This window comes from Gobio gobio (assembly GCF_949357685.1).
Source record: "Gobio gobio genome assembly, chromosome: 4".
NCBI classification, from domain to species: domain Eukaryota; kingdom Metazoa; phylum Chordata; class Actinopteri; order Cypriniformes; family Gobionidae; genus Gobio; species Gobio gobio.
In genome coordinates, this window is record NC_137100.1 from 17,757,165 (window position 1) to 17,772,219 (window position 15,055).

Here is a 15,055-nt window from a genome sequence, read left to right on the forward strand (position 1 = left end):
TTAAACAAATGTATAACGGTGAGTGCTTGCATGAGGAGAGAGAAAAAAACATACCTTTATTGGTAACGTTACTTGACTTCGCCTGCTAGGGAGAGATTTCTCATGTATTTTTCTCGTTCTCGGTCGCGCGCCGCCGGTTTAAAAGAGCTCTTCTGATTGGCCGAAATTCTCTGCTCTCTGAACCGCTGCCTCACAGATGCACAAATTACTTTAGCTCCACATTTCACGTAGTATATGGTGCAAAAGTGAGAGCGCGCAGAACTTGCCATTTGAAGGCGAAAAAACTGCGTTTGAGACTCGTAGCAGCAGATTCAAGCAGTTGTAGCGATTGGACTTGTGATTGTATTAGAAAAATATCCAAGAAAATAAATGCATTTGTGACCAAATATTCTACAAGTGAGCAACTCTCATTGCATGGATTCACATATTAATTTGCGGATGTGCAAAATTTGTCTGTGACTTTGATACGGGTGTGTGAATGCGTTTTGCACCATATTCATTGCAGCAACTGTAGCAAAAATGTGAGCGTATGAGTTTCTTCATGTGTGATTCGTACAATAGGATTTCTGCACCTGCAGTGAAGAATGTGTGAAGGTGTAACTGCTGTGTTGTGTTTGTAGGTGAGAAAAAAAATCTACAAGTTTACAACTCCTAAAATATTTTTTCTCTGTGACTTCAAATTTATTGATACACATGTGTGGATATGCTCTACAGATCCAAAATTCCACTCTCACGCGTGTTCAGTTGTTTTGCACCAAAAATACCTTCATACAAGTAATTCTAATCTAATGAAGCACATCACATCACATGCCGCCACAAAATTATTGCCTAAAAACCCAGGTGATAACGTGAGCTCCACTAAGGAGTAGTATAGTTCTGATAATATTTACACTATAGTAGGTCTACTGATAATATTTACAATAATGTATTGAATTTGATAGGTGTCTCTCACATTGTCCCACAGCAACATTACAATAGTGTACATTAATGTACAATGTTTTATAATGATAATTTACTCCATTTAGTGTCCAATTCATTCATTTAACATATTAAATATTGGGAGCATCCAAGTTATTTGGAATATTTGAACATTTGAAGAACAAAAAAAAAAGTAACAGTAGTTACTTTCCCTGGTAATTAATTACTTTTATAATGATATAACTCAGTTACTAACTCAGTTACAATTTGTAAGAAGTAACTATAACTAATTACTTTTTTAAAGTAACGTGCCCAACACTGGCCAATAGGCACTGATGTGCACACCACGGTTTCCACCCACTCATGCATCTGGTAACAAGTTGCTTCATCAGTTTCTTCTAGTGGAAAGTGATGTCAGCAAATTTACGAAATATTTCCAGTATGTCAGCTGCCACACTAGTTAAAGTGGAGTAGATGAGGCAGACAATCCAAGTTGATGTCAGACCTATGTAAGATGCTATGAGTAAAACGGCTTCGTAAACTGGGTTTGCCCTACCTGCAGTACTTCTCATATCTGTCCTGAATATGTCCCTAATCAATAACACTCAATTAAGGTTTTCAGTCTCTACTAATGGGCTGTCAGAGATGTTTTCAATCAGGTGTGTTAGATGAGGAAGACAAATGTGTGGTGGTCAGGGAATGCATGGGGTAATGACTGAGGACGGGTGTGAAAGGGAACTCATGTTCTCACATTTTTTGCTAAGTAGCAAGATTTATAAAAAAGTATTATTCCGCTGGTATATTACCAGAATCTAAAGAAATAGCTTTTTTGGTGTGCTTTTTAAACAGCAAATTTAATTCACAGTCATGAACAATTAATTCAACCACTTTTGAATGTATTATTTTGCAATGGTTGTAATTATAAACACAGCTTTAGTTGTATATAGGGCTGTCATGATTACTCAATTAAAATCGAGTGCTCGGTTTAAAAAAAAATCCTTGATTCCAATTTACCCATGTACGTGACGCTTTAATTATTTACATGTGTGCATGTTACGTGTTTCTTCCAGTGTCTCAGAGCAGCTCCGTTCACAGTAAATGCTGTACCTCACAAACTCTGCATGTGCTGTTTGTTGGTTTTTAATAATGTGTATTTGGGAACACATATAAAGTCTGATGCGCATTGTGTTTCATAGCGAAGTGTTGCATTGTTATCATTTACATGCATGGAGCGTGTCTCAGCAGCTCAATTAACAAACTCAATCTCTGCATATGCTATGAGTTTGGGTTACTATTTACAACGTTCATCTGGGAACTCAATGTGTGCAATTTCACCCACACAGGAGAATACAGCAATATGAGTCTAAATATGTGAATTGCTATTCATTGCGATTTCAAAAGAAGTTTAAATCCTCGCTCTGTTTTGATGTCCACATGTTATTGATTAAGAAATTACAGTTGCTGTAGCATTTTTCTGTCATAAAGAAAAATATTAAATATTAAGTAGACATTTGAATTAAATGTTGATGGTTCAATATTAAACAAGGATATGATCATGCTGTAAAGTGTAATAACAACAATCACCAAGCCCACTGCAGGCATTTGTTATAAGACGTAATGTACATAACTTGATTATGTTTATATAGTATCCGATTAGGGATGCACCGGTTGACCGGCCAACAATCGGAACTGGCCGTTTTTTGCTTCTAGCGCACGTTCAGCAACCGGCCGGTTTTCTTTGTATTTTTCTGCCGATTTTTCCGGAAGTGCGCCCGCGTGCACATACGCCTATATCGCAATCATTCGCGAACATGTCACTTGTGTGTTACAAACGGAAACTGGAGAACTGAGGGAAGAGACGAGATACGCTGAAGGGAATGAAGAATGTACCTCCCAGCGCCCTGCACAAGCGTAGATAGTGAGCGTTTGTTCAGCTCAGCTTCTCACGTGTTGGATCGGATGAGAACGAAACAGACTAACTTGTGACAAAGCCGAAATACTTCATTTTGTAAAGAAGAACATGCATGCACTTTTGAAATGAAATACTATCAGTTCTGTATAGGATGATCATTTTTATTTTACCTTAAAATTACATTGACTTAAGTTGATTTAAAAAGCACCTGCTGTAGCATCTTAGTTTTTTTCGTTGCACTAAACATTATTTGATTTAACATTTTGGAAAAATTATATACTTTGGTTTTATTTAATTTCACTGGTAAAGACTTTTTTTCTTTTACCAATTACTCGATTACCAAAACAGTGTTAAGTGACAGCCCTAGTTGGATCATATAAATACTTGTCCCAATACGATAACAACTAAACGTTGACAATAATTATAGCCAAATGACTGACACCAAGGTAAAGCTCACCAAAGACATATCCACAGAGGTAGTAAATCCAGATGCAAGGAGAACCCTTTGGGTTAAGAGGCAAGAGTGGATCAACAAGCAAAAGGAGGGATATTTTTCCATCTAGCTACAGTGCAGTGGTAGATTAAAGAGATTGGGAATGTCCATGGAGAGGGTGGCAATTAATGCAGAGCATGAGGCAGAGGATTTCCCTGGGTACCTGGTGAGTTGTTTGAAACAGAACACACAGAAGCGATGTCCACACTGTGCTTGGAACGGTTTCCTAAGAATCTCTTTGCATTGCTGGCATTGATATTTTGGTTCCATGGACACCGACAACACTTCTCGAGATATCCCAGGCAATGTGGAGTCCAAAGAGGATGGTAAAGATGGACGTGCCATTGCCTTCCATTTACCCACAGTGCCAGCAGTGCTGATCATCTGTAGAAACATAGAGGACAACTTATCAAAACAACAGAACAAATTTGTTTAAACTGAAGTAAAATGAGTTTGTAAATGTAATTTCATTTTTACTTAATTACATGACATATTTAGTGAAAGATGTCATATAATGAGTTAAAGTGGGTATTCAACAGTAACAAAAAAATGTAGGTTTGGACTATAATGGAGTCAGACAAAAATGGGAATTTACAGTTGATGGAGGAGTGCTACTCCTGATTCACCTCCAGTCCCAACTTTTTCTTTTTCGGATCTACTGCTGTTTGCTATCATTACCAATAGACATTTATTACAACCATTTATTACATTAACTGCTGTTAAATAACTGCATTAACTACTAGAAAATATTAGCAAGTCGGCATTATTAATCGACTATTAATTATTTCTGGCATTGCTGATGTCCCACTGGACAAAAATTAATCCCATTTTGGAGTAGGAGAAAATTATTATTTATTAAATAATTTTGATTACAAAGACAAAGTACTTTATAATAATGTGAACTGATTAACTGTGTACAGTAAGACCAAAGAAGGTGTATTAAAGGGGACCTATTATGCCCCTTTTTACAAGATGTAATATAAGTCTCAGGTGTCCCCAGAATGTGTCGGTGAAGTTTCAGCTCAAAATACCCCACAGATCATTTATTATACCATGTTGTAAATGCCCATTTTGAGTGGAAGGAAAAGCATGCCGTTTTCATGCATGTATCTTTAAACACAAATGAGCTGCTGCTCCCCGCACCCGCTTTCAAGAAGAGGGTGGATCCTGTACAGCTCATGCCTCGATTACTCTGCCAAAAAATAAAATATCTGGGGGGTTTTTTATGCGCCGTTACCGGGACGAGCGCTTCGCATCTTGCTGTCGCCTGAAGACAAAGCAGCAAGAGAGAAAGTGTGGCCGAAGGTGAAGAAGGCACGAGAGGAAGTTAAAAGATCAAACGTTTTTCGTGGTCCATATGCGTACATTGAGGGGAAAATGATTGACACTAACCACAAGAGGCATTTTCAAACTTTTTTTTACAGGTCGGGATTTTCACGGAATGTTTACTGCTTGCTGCATTTCTGAGTTTTCAGATTTAGTTAATTTCAGCTTCAATTAGTTAAGTTTAATTCTTTAAGCATAGAATCTTTGAATGTCAGGGGCATCCTAGAAAATACGAAGTGAACGGCTTTTTTTCTGTTCTTTAAACGGACTGATGCTGACATTACAGTCATGGCACGTCACATTCAGCAGGAGTTATGATTTTGATGAACAGATTTAAAGGAGACGTTCTTAACTCTGTTATGTGTGATAATGGAAAACAGATCATTCTGACTGTGAAATTAGACAACACTGTATTTACAACTTGTAATATTTATGGTCATAAATCCAGTGCATTGAATAAGTCCTTATTTGCAAAGGTTTCTGATACAATTTAGTGGAATTTGACTCTTTTATGTCTTCGCTGAAATTGTTAAAAAACACAAAAGTCATGTTTAATATATAATGATATCATTTTCGTATCCCCTGCCGCCAATTAATGCCACACATTGTTTTGTACTACTGTATTTTGTACTGTAGTCTTCAATAATTATATATATATATTTTTTTAAATCTGTTTGGTTTTGATTATCATCTCTATTGCAGTCATGCTCACATGACACTACAGTTCTTCATCATCATGAAAGTTTATTATCTGCATGCATTTTAAAGCCATATCGGTCTAAACTTCTGATTTAGACTGTATATATACTAATTTAGCTATATATTTTTCTGAGCACACACATCCAAAGCATGCGCACAGAAAGCTGGGTGTCACATGTATGAGTATTAAACGAAATTCACACATATTATTGCGCTTAAACTGTCAAATACACACAAGTTTATGTCAACACACAAAGTTCACATAATCACAGTCGGTTATGTCTGTGTGAACGAACGTAAACAGCAAGTTATGAAATTGCAAGTGTATATTAGATCTGTGTATTAGAGTGAAAGCATTTCACTTGGATCCATATACAGTACCTACTGATTTAAATGCTGTTAATATGAATCAAACAGAAAATCACTCACTGACACTGCTCTTGATTTTCAGAACTTTAGTAGCTTTAATAAGAATACATTTCTTATTTGATTACTGCTGTTAAATGCTCTGGAGAGGAGATAAACATGGCAGACTGTGTGTAAAGCTCACTCAGGGCGAGGTCTATGCAAATTGTCTTTCAACAGTCGTGGGCACTGGGCAGGCCCTGTGTAATGTGCTGTCACATTGCTTAGAAACTGCAAAAGGCTTATTCTGAGACACTGTTCATGATTTATGGAGATTTAAAAAAAGGAATGGGTGGATTTTTACCATTATAGGGCGCAGGGCCGGCCCTGACCAATTTGCTGCCCTAGGCAAGATTTTACTTGGTGCCCCTTGTATCAAGGTTTAGCACTACATGTTTTCAGTCTAAGTTGCGGAAACACTGGTACTGTTTTATTTTTTTAATGCATTGATGTTTTTTAATTTTTATTGTTGTTGTTTTATATGATGTCCAGTCCATTCTACCCCGTCATTATGTTCATGATATTATTATTATTAAATTTTTTTAAAAGGCTGATGATAGTTAAACTATACAAAAATAGCACCTACGCCACATTACAGCCTAAACACAAATAACAAGTAATTGCATCTAGCATTCATGCACAAACTATTGAGAACTAGCAAAAGTGTTTGTTTTCCAGTAGATGGCAGCAAACTTCCACTAATATGCACATTCATGTTTTCACTAGGGATGAAACGGTATGGAAATTTAACATCACGATTATAGTGACCCAAATTATCACGGTTATCATAGTGACCCAAATTATCACGGTTATCAATATTATCACGGTTTTGTTCAAACGAGATGAAAGTGTTCAAAAAGAACAGATGCACACACTTAAAACATTTCAACAAGTTTTATATTTGAAATTCAACAAACAACAAATAACTAAAGCAGCTCTAAGCACTTTTTTAAGCTAGATTCTGTGGGATTTCCTTCCGTAATGGCCGTCATCAATGGCAACGCATAACACATAAATAATAATAATTTGTCGTAAATATAATCTCTAATATTATCACTGTAAATATATTCCCAAGCAATATTCTCATCAGTGTTCTATCAGACACATTTAAATCTAGCATATTTTGTGTTAGAGCCCAAACAGTATCCTAGTGAAATAATGCATATCCATATTTCCATATGATTTGACAGTTTATTTTATTAAATATCAAAATGTGTGCATCATACCTGACACCTAGATGAACACTTTACAGTCTTTTTATGACTGTCATTCTCTTCAAATGCTATTGAAGTTTGAAACGTGTATAACGTTACCAATGTTGTATGTAACTTTACAGACGGTCCCTAAATTCGCCTGCGTTATGCCAGTCATATCAGATGCTCTGTGGTTCTGCTGTGTTTTTAAACCATTTTCGCTGCTGAAATAGAACAAAAACAGTCAACCACTGTATGAGTGAATCTCTTGCGTACATCGCTCGTTTATCTCTGCTTTGAGTGCAGATTTCAGCGAGTGAGCGCGGCGCGCGCGCTCTGAACAAAATTCCGGATAATCTGAACGCCTCTGATTTTGAGACATTGCATTCATAAACTAAATAGAAACACGTGTAAGTGCTTATAATGCGCAACGCGATTATAACAGATGACTTTTGAGAAGACTATTATAAGTTCAACAGCCAGAGTGACTAGTGTGCAGCCGAAATAACGTTACACTCGCAAATGGCGGTTGTTAATGTCAAGCCCTGATTATTATCCCTTAAATGTCACCCTAGTCTTGTCTGAATTTGTTCGTTCGCTTCACGTTATTATTTGCCAGACGTAGGTTTGGTACTGAGGTCAAAGTCCACTTGCCTTGCGTTCGTAGTTTTGAAGTGTTTCCCTCTATTACAGCGACTTTCTTCTGGCATGTTCTGCAGACAGGGTGACCATCTTAGATTAAGTTTCCCTCAGGACTTTTGTAAAAGCCAAAATATGACCACACCTCAGATTTGGTCCTTTTAGAAGGCAGAACAATCTCCAGAGTGCTGCCACTGCCATCTGCCATTTATTCTCATTCAGAAAACAGCCGTGCGCTGCGCCAGACTGACTGGACAAGATTTACCGCGAGTTTTCACAACCGTGATAATCACACGCGGTTTTAATGATAATAAAATTTTATACGATATTACTAACCGTCACTACATTTTATCGTGGTTTATCGTGAAACCGGTAATCGTTTCATCCCTAGTTTTCACCATGAATTAAACTGAGACATTTAGATATTTCATGTGAAATTTACATAAAATGTTGCTATTTTAAATAAACCTGTATATAAATATCATTACTAATTTCGGCAAATACTTTTTAAAATGTCCATATGTCCCCTTAAAACTGCACAACTGTAGAATAAAAACATTAGGCTATTAAAAAAGTGATATTACATGCGTTTAAAAATCAGATATGAATTTTTTTTTTGACAAAATACACTATCTGTGGCCACTGGAGAACCCAGAACAGCTGCTTGCATATAGTTTAAGGTAAAACTGGAATTAATTAGCGTACATTAGTATTTTACTACTATGCATTTAAATAAACTGTTCATTCATTACACCACTTTACCTCTGTCTTTACACTGCAAAAAAATGCTCTTCTTATTTAGTATTTTTTTTCTTGTGTCCAGTCCAAACATCAAAAAATTCTTAAATCAAGATGTATTTACTAGTAAAATGACAGATAATTTTTTCCTTGTTTTCTGGGGGAAAAAATCAAAATGAAGTGAGTTTTAACTTAAAACTAGCACAATTATCTGCCAAATGGGGTGAGAAGAATTATCTTATTTCTGTTTGGGACAGAAATAAGATTTTAATCAGAAACAAGATTATTTTTCTCACCCCATTGGCAGATAATTTAGCTTGTTTTAAGCATAAACTCACTTAAGAAAAAATATTATTTTACATATTTAGTAAATGCATCTTGGTTTAAGAATTTTTAGATATTTAGACTAGAAACAAGACAAAAATACTACATAAGAAAAGCATTTTTGCAGTGTTTCCCTTATCTTGCCTGCATCAGAGGGCTTCTGTTTTTTATGACACTACAATTCGGCAATCCGTCATAAATAATCAGGCAACTTTCACCGTGTCTACACCTGTAGCGAGCGGCAAGCACCCTAAAATATGAAAGCAATCCTGTCTACATTAGATGCGGCGAGAGGCGACGCGACACAACAAATTCCATAAGTTAAACTGATCGCGCGTTATATTTCTGGCGCACTTCAAGTAGCTCGGCGGGGGAGATTGATGAGGCGGACCGGGAAGAGGCGGTTTTTTGCGCTTTATTTGGTCATATTTCAAATTAATATATAAAATAGTATCAGTAATACATTTTGGCGCCCCTATGGATGAGTGGCGCCCCTAGCATTTGCCTATTCCGCCTATGCCACGGGCCGGCCCTGATAGGGCGGTTGTGTACACACACTGCCAACACACATTTATTAAAGGGGTCATGAACTGGCTTTTTAAAAAAAAAATTACACTGTTGTCTGAGGTCAACTTATGACATTTGCATGGTTTTTAGATTAAAAAACATCATAATGAATAAGTAATAGGCTATTTTCTACCCTGGTTTTGAGCCCCTCTTGTAGAATGCTCGGTTTTTATGGGCGTGTTGCATTGAAGACTTGATGATGATGATTGGATAAAATTTGTTAAAAATAAAGTTCATCCATGCATTCAAAATATTTGAATTCAAATGAAGCTTATTGTTTATTGCTTGGAAGTTCGATCTGGTTTAGCTCTATGTAGGCCCATGTTATTTATCTATAACATGTCAGGCACGAGTCGGTGAACGGGGCTACAGAATCAGGTGTTCTTTTTCCTCTGTTAAGGTTTCACCACACTCTGATGTCACATCTAGACACATTCTGAGATCTCTCGTTTGCTGGGCCTGGTGTCAATAAAATCTTTTCTTTGACTAACAAGGAAGTTTTCAGCTCTGAAACTTACAGGATATTCTTATATTACCAAGACCTTTCATTAGGGGTGCACCGATCCGATATTAGGATCGGATATCGGCCGCGATACTGACAAAATAGCTGGATCGGGGATCGGAAAAATGAACAGATCCACAAGCCGATCCAGGTGTTTTTTTTCCGTCGCAGCAGAACCTACGTCATTCGTCAGCTTCACGTGTGTCGCATGCTAGAAGCAACATGGAGCGAGCCAGAGAGTCGGTGTGGAGGAGATATTTCACGCTTGCCACGCCAACTAGTTCGTCGGCTGTTTGCAATGTCTGCAAAGTAACTTAAATGTTTCGAGGGGAGGTGGTATTACTGCAAAGTCAGGGTCTTTCCTGCATTGAACATTTTTTGATGGCCGCCAAAGCCTAATTTGACGAGTTATTGTATGTGGAATAGATGCTGCGCTTGTGACTGAGTGACAGAGAGACCGACCAGAGAGCTCCTCCCCCGCGCGCGCTCTCTGGGTCTTCAAAATAATCAGCGTTAGCTCTCTCATATTTCACATATTAATCCAATTCCAAATCTAAAGGTCGGAAGACCGAAACCATGTTGCACGTAACACATTCGGACAATTTTGTCCTTGAATTACCGCTGGGTGTGCATTGCGCTCAAAAAATGTTGACTCTTCTCTGACCAGCTGACATAAAGCATACTTTCAATAAACGGGAGACAAAACATATTCAGTTATGAAGTGTTTTCTGTGTGTTGACATCTTTCGCGATGTTCTAACAGACGGGATTCGCACACAACGCGTCTGCTAATGTCCGATTCGCGACCTAATGACTCCTTTGAAACGAATCATTTTAACGACTGGTTAGATTAGAACAACTGATCTGTCCAACACTGAACTCATGAATCAGTTTATTAATTTACTCAGAACGCAACTGAAATGAGAACACAAGTGCTTACACAATTAAGCAAGAGTGGGTAGTAAGAATTATTTTTAATTATCAACAGTATTTCAGCTTATTTCTGTTGACAATGTGTAGTAAAATAAATAGGCCTAGCCTACAATCATTTAGACAGGAGTGAGGTGAAACCAGAACAAAGTTGTTATTAGCTAGCTGATCATTTTTATTAAATTGCATATGGCAGAAAATTAAGACTATTTGTTAATTTGGAATACTACTTTTTAATATTGATATGATTATATACCAAAACAATTATCTGTAGTGTAAAAAATGTTTGGTAACTGTCAGATTACTATTGTATGTTTGACCAATACACTGTTTTTTTGTTTCCACTGCTACATTTTATTTATTTAAAGAAGTTTGATTACATTCTATTTTAGATTTGAATGCACAATTGTTTTTTAAATAAATAAGAATTCAACACTTTACATACATCTGTTATTTTGTCTTAGTTATGTTTAGTTAGTAAAGTCTGGTGCCTTTAGTCTCTTCAAGGAAGGTATAAGGTGGAAGATATACAGTTTATTATTAATTCAACAATATATCGGATCGGTATCGGGTATCGACAGATACACAAAGCCCAGGCATCGGTATCGGTATCGGGACTGAAAAAGTCGGATCGGTGCACCCCTACCTTTCATAAATCAAAAGCTCATGGGAAAGTTGATTTCTCAATTCATGACCCCTTTAATTACGTTCAAAAACCATGTAAAACTGAATTTTGCATAATAGGTCCCCTTTAAAGTCCCTGTAAAGTCAAAACTAAACATGTGTTCTGAGTTCCTCACACCACAGATAAATGTGTAATTAACCACCCAGCCAAATTTTAATCATGATGATATCGTCCATCGGCACAACCCTAATAGACATAATATGTCTATGGTTTTGGCAAGCACGTAAATCCTGTCGCTCTTATTCTTCTGCGTGACAAGCGAGTGTCAGAAGCATAAAGTGCCGCAGCACCACCTTGTGTACCGGGAGCGCATCTACCGAATGTGCACGTTCACTCAGCGCATCACCAGTGGAAATCGCTTGGGTGTGAACACTCAAGACGCGCCGAAAAACGTCAAATAAAAAAACGCTGGCGATAAGCGCGCGCGATATTCGTCCCGGTGTGTACAGGCCTTTATGTTAAATACAATACAATTTTAATGCAACTTTATTCTAAAAAATTATCTGAGAAGTATTTTATAAAATTTTGTTTTTATGGATATTTTGATATATTTATTCGAAAACATAAAAAGGATATTGGATGATTTTCAGCAATTTTCAGTAAAGGACAAGCTTTTCTTGCGATTTTGCAGACCGTCATTCAGACTTTGTCCGTTTTTATGGAGGCTTTTTCCTCCAGGGGCGTCTGATTCGTGCCCCGGATGGTGCATTAGATTTCGTCACTGTTATTTGCGGGCCTTCCTTAGATGCATTCCTTCGAACGAGACCAGTTGAAACTTTAACCGGCTATATCTAGGAAATGCGCCGGCGAAACCGTCTGTAATTTGGGTCGATCGCAGTGTTTGACGAGGCCTTTCAAGGACTGAGGCCGTAACCGGGAATGGGTGCTTTCTTAGCGGAGCGCGCCGCTCGGTCATCTCTCCGCTGGGGGATGAGACGGAGCCCCCGGCGTCCGAGCCTCCCTCTGCGCGTGCGCCGTCACCGCTCGTTACTTTTCATACACGAGAAGCGCATTCATACCGGACACAAGTTAGTTGCCGTGTGGACTAACTTTTATTTAAGGAAATCTGTTTATAATATAAGCTATTAGGTTTGAATTATTGGTCCTGCGCTGTATTGACTCGTTGATTTGAATGTAATGGCTAACGAACTGTTGATTTGAATGTAATGGCTAACGTACGTGCTTCAGTGAACGCTCAAGTTTAATGATCATAATGCAAGGCAAGCATTCGCATGTATGTGATCTATTTTTGGCGGTTGTTTGCTCGGCTGTTCTTGCAACGTCTGGATGATGTCTCATCATCAAATGATTCTGCAGATTTGTAGCATTTCACCTCAGCATTACAAACGTCAATGCACCAGAAGCCGCCATTTAACCAGTGAATGATGAATGACAGGCCGCGCGCCTCTCGCTCCTTTGTAACATTGCTCAAGGCCAACAAGAGGGTGACATCTAGCGGAGAAGACTAGTAATTAGATTTACGTTAATCTTATGTTAAATTCATAAAAAGATGCCATTACAACAAATATTTAAAATATGTCTTTAAATTGTTTCTACATTAATTTGGAGATTATTACAATATCAAAATATTAAAAACTCCAAAAATATTATAAACTTGTGATTAATCGCGATTAATTACAGAAAACAATGCGATTCATTAGTTAATTTTGTTTAATCGATTCCCAGCACTAAAATTTTTACATGATAAAAAAGTGTAATATCGCGATATCAACAGTATAGCAGTGCGATGACGTATGGCGCATTTACATTCCCTAGCGCGCACAACAACGACACCTGTCTGAGAGCAAGAGCAGCATGTCAGCCTCCGATGACCATTTTTACATAAAATGGGAGCTACTTCAATAGTATGGAAGTTGTTTGGTTACAAGAGGACAGACCTCCAACAAAGGAGGCAAAGAACTGGCCGACTTAAAGTTCTTATGCCATGGTCATTTGCCAACATTTACAACTTAAAGCCGTTATTGATGTTTGCAGCGCAATGTTTGACCGGAAGAGTAAAGCTGATGGTTATTACTGCTCGTGAGATCCATAATGGACACAGCAACTCCATAGACTTCAAAAGGGAAATTTGAAGTCAGTTAGAAGCACTCACTTCCTGATGGCTGAGCATTTACAAAAACGGCTTCTACGGGTTGATAGTGTAAGATACAAGGTAATGGAGCATTTTATACATTGTTGTGTTTGTTTAGAAATAAGCAATGGACAAATGGAGTCTTTAAACGCCTCTGATGAAAAGATATTCGCTGTCAAAGTGAGGCCAAAATGAATGGGAGTCAATGGGATGCTAACAGCAGGTGATGGCTTGGTTAGCAATGACTGCCCCTATGGAAGGTATGCTTTCCGGGGGCTGGATCATAGACAGTAAAAGAAATGGACACAGCGACCCCATAGGCTTCAACAGGGAAAATTGAAGTCAGGTAGAAGCACTCACTTCCTGATGGCTGAGTGTACTGCGCAGCCTCAGACTGAGCTTGACGACGTAGATGTGACTTGAGCAACCTGTCCGACAGTGGCAAGTCTTCTAGTAGTTGTGCAACGTAAAATCTGAATCACCGAATCTTGTGGAGACAGAGAGAGTGAGCAGGAGCAACTTTTGATGAATGAAGCAGGATTTGCGACATCTCTATCGGCGTTTATGCCTCCACGTCCCCCCCGATTGCCTAATAGACAGTAAAAGATTGCCTACGAGCTTCTCCTCGGGTCTATACGGTACAGCGCGACGGAGTCGTGTGGTTATGAAGCAATCGTTAGCCTACTTTTTACGAAAACGGCTTCTACGGGGCGATAGTGTAAGATACAAGATAATGGAGCATTTTTTACATTGTTGTGTTTGTTTAGAAATAAACAATGGACAAATGGAGTCTTTAAACGCCTCCGATGTAAAGATATTCGCTGTCAAAGTGAGGCCAAAATGAATGGGAGTCAATGGAATGTTAACAGCAGGTGATGGCTTGGTTAGCAATGGCTGCCCCTATGGAAGGTACGCTTTCCGGGGGCTGGATTACCCCGTTGGTGAGATCTAGCATTCTGCCATTCTGATCCGGCATCTCCACACTCTATATGCGAGTGACGTAGGCCTATGTGTGTGTGTCTGTGCGCTTAAATGAAAATGGCGCATTAATATAGAACAGTGATTCAACTGACTTGGAACTATCTGTCCATTAAACGATTTTATAGACCCTTTTTTAGTTAGTAAACATTGTGACGTTTTTTTTGTGGGCGGAGTTTAGCTGGAGGCAGACCGATTCCCCTGATCCCGTCACTAACGCTAGCCAGCAAGGTTTTTTTAAGGTGAGCTTATTTATAAACAATGACTGGAGTAATTGTATCTGAATATGTAAGGTCACTCTCTGTCCAGGACCATGACTGTTATTTTAAGTTAACTTTAACGGACGGAACCAGATTGACCAGATTGTACACGCTCACTCAATGGATGGACAATCTGACCTCCGGTTGAGCGGCCTGGCATCTACACCCAGGGCCGGCCCGCGGCATAGGCGGAGTAGGCAAATGCTTATTTTTACCTTAAACTTTATGCAGCTGTTCTGGGTACTCCATGTGATTTTATAAAAAATCATGTCAGTTTTTTATAAACACATACCGCTTTTTTAATAGCCTAATGTTTTTACTCTACAGTTGTGCAGTTTTAAGGGGATATAGGGCATTTTTAAAATGTATTTGCCGAAATTAGTAATGTTATTTAC

General features: G+C 38.3%; 1 protein-coding gene across 3 annotated transcripts in view; it reads right to left on the reverse strand.

Moving 5' to 3' along the window:
* The window catches only part of traf2b (Tnf receptor-associated factor 2b), a 49,960-nt gene that overhangs the window by 32,269 nt on the left and 2,636 nt on the right, over window positions 1-15,055 (reverse strand). For 2 of the 3 annotated variants that reach the window (XM_079814534.1, XM_079814533.1), the window contains exon 2: window positions 3,487-3,707. In XM_079814534.1, coding sequence (XP_079670660.1) covers window positions 3,487-3,707 — 221 coding nt within the window. Of the gene's footprint in view, window positions 1-3,287; window positions 3,708-15,055 lie in introns of all 3 variants that reach the window. The other variant, XM_079814535.1, reaches the window with a different exon arrangement.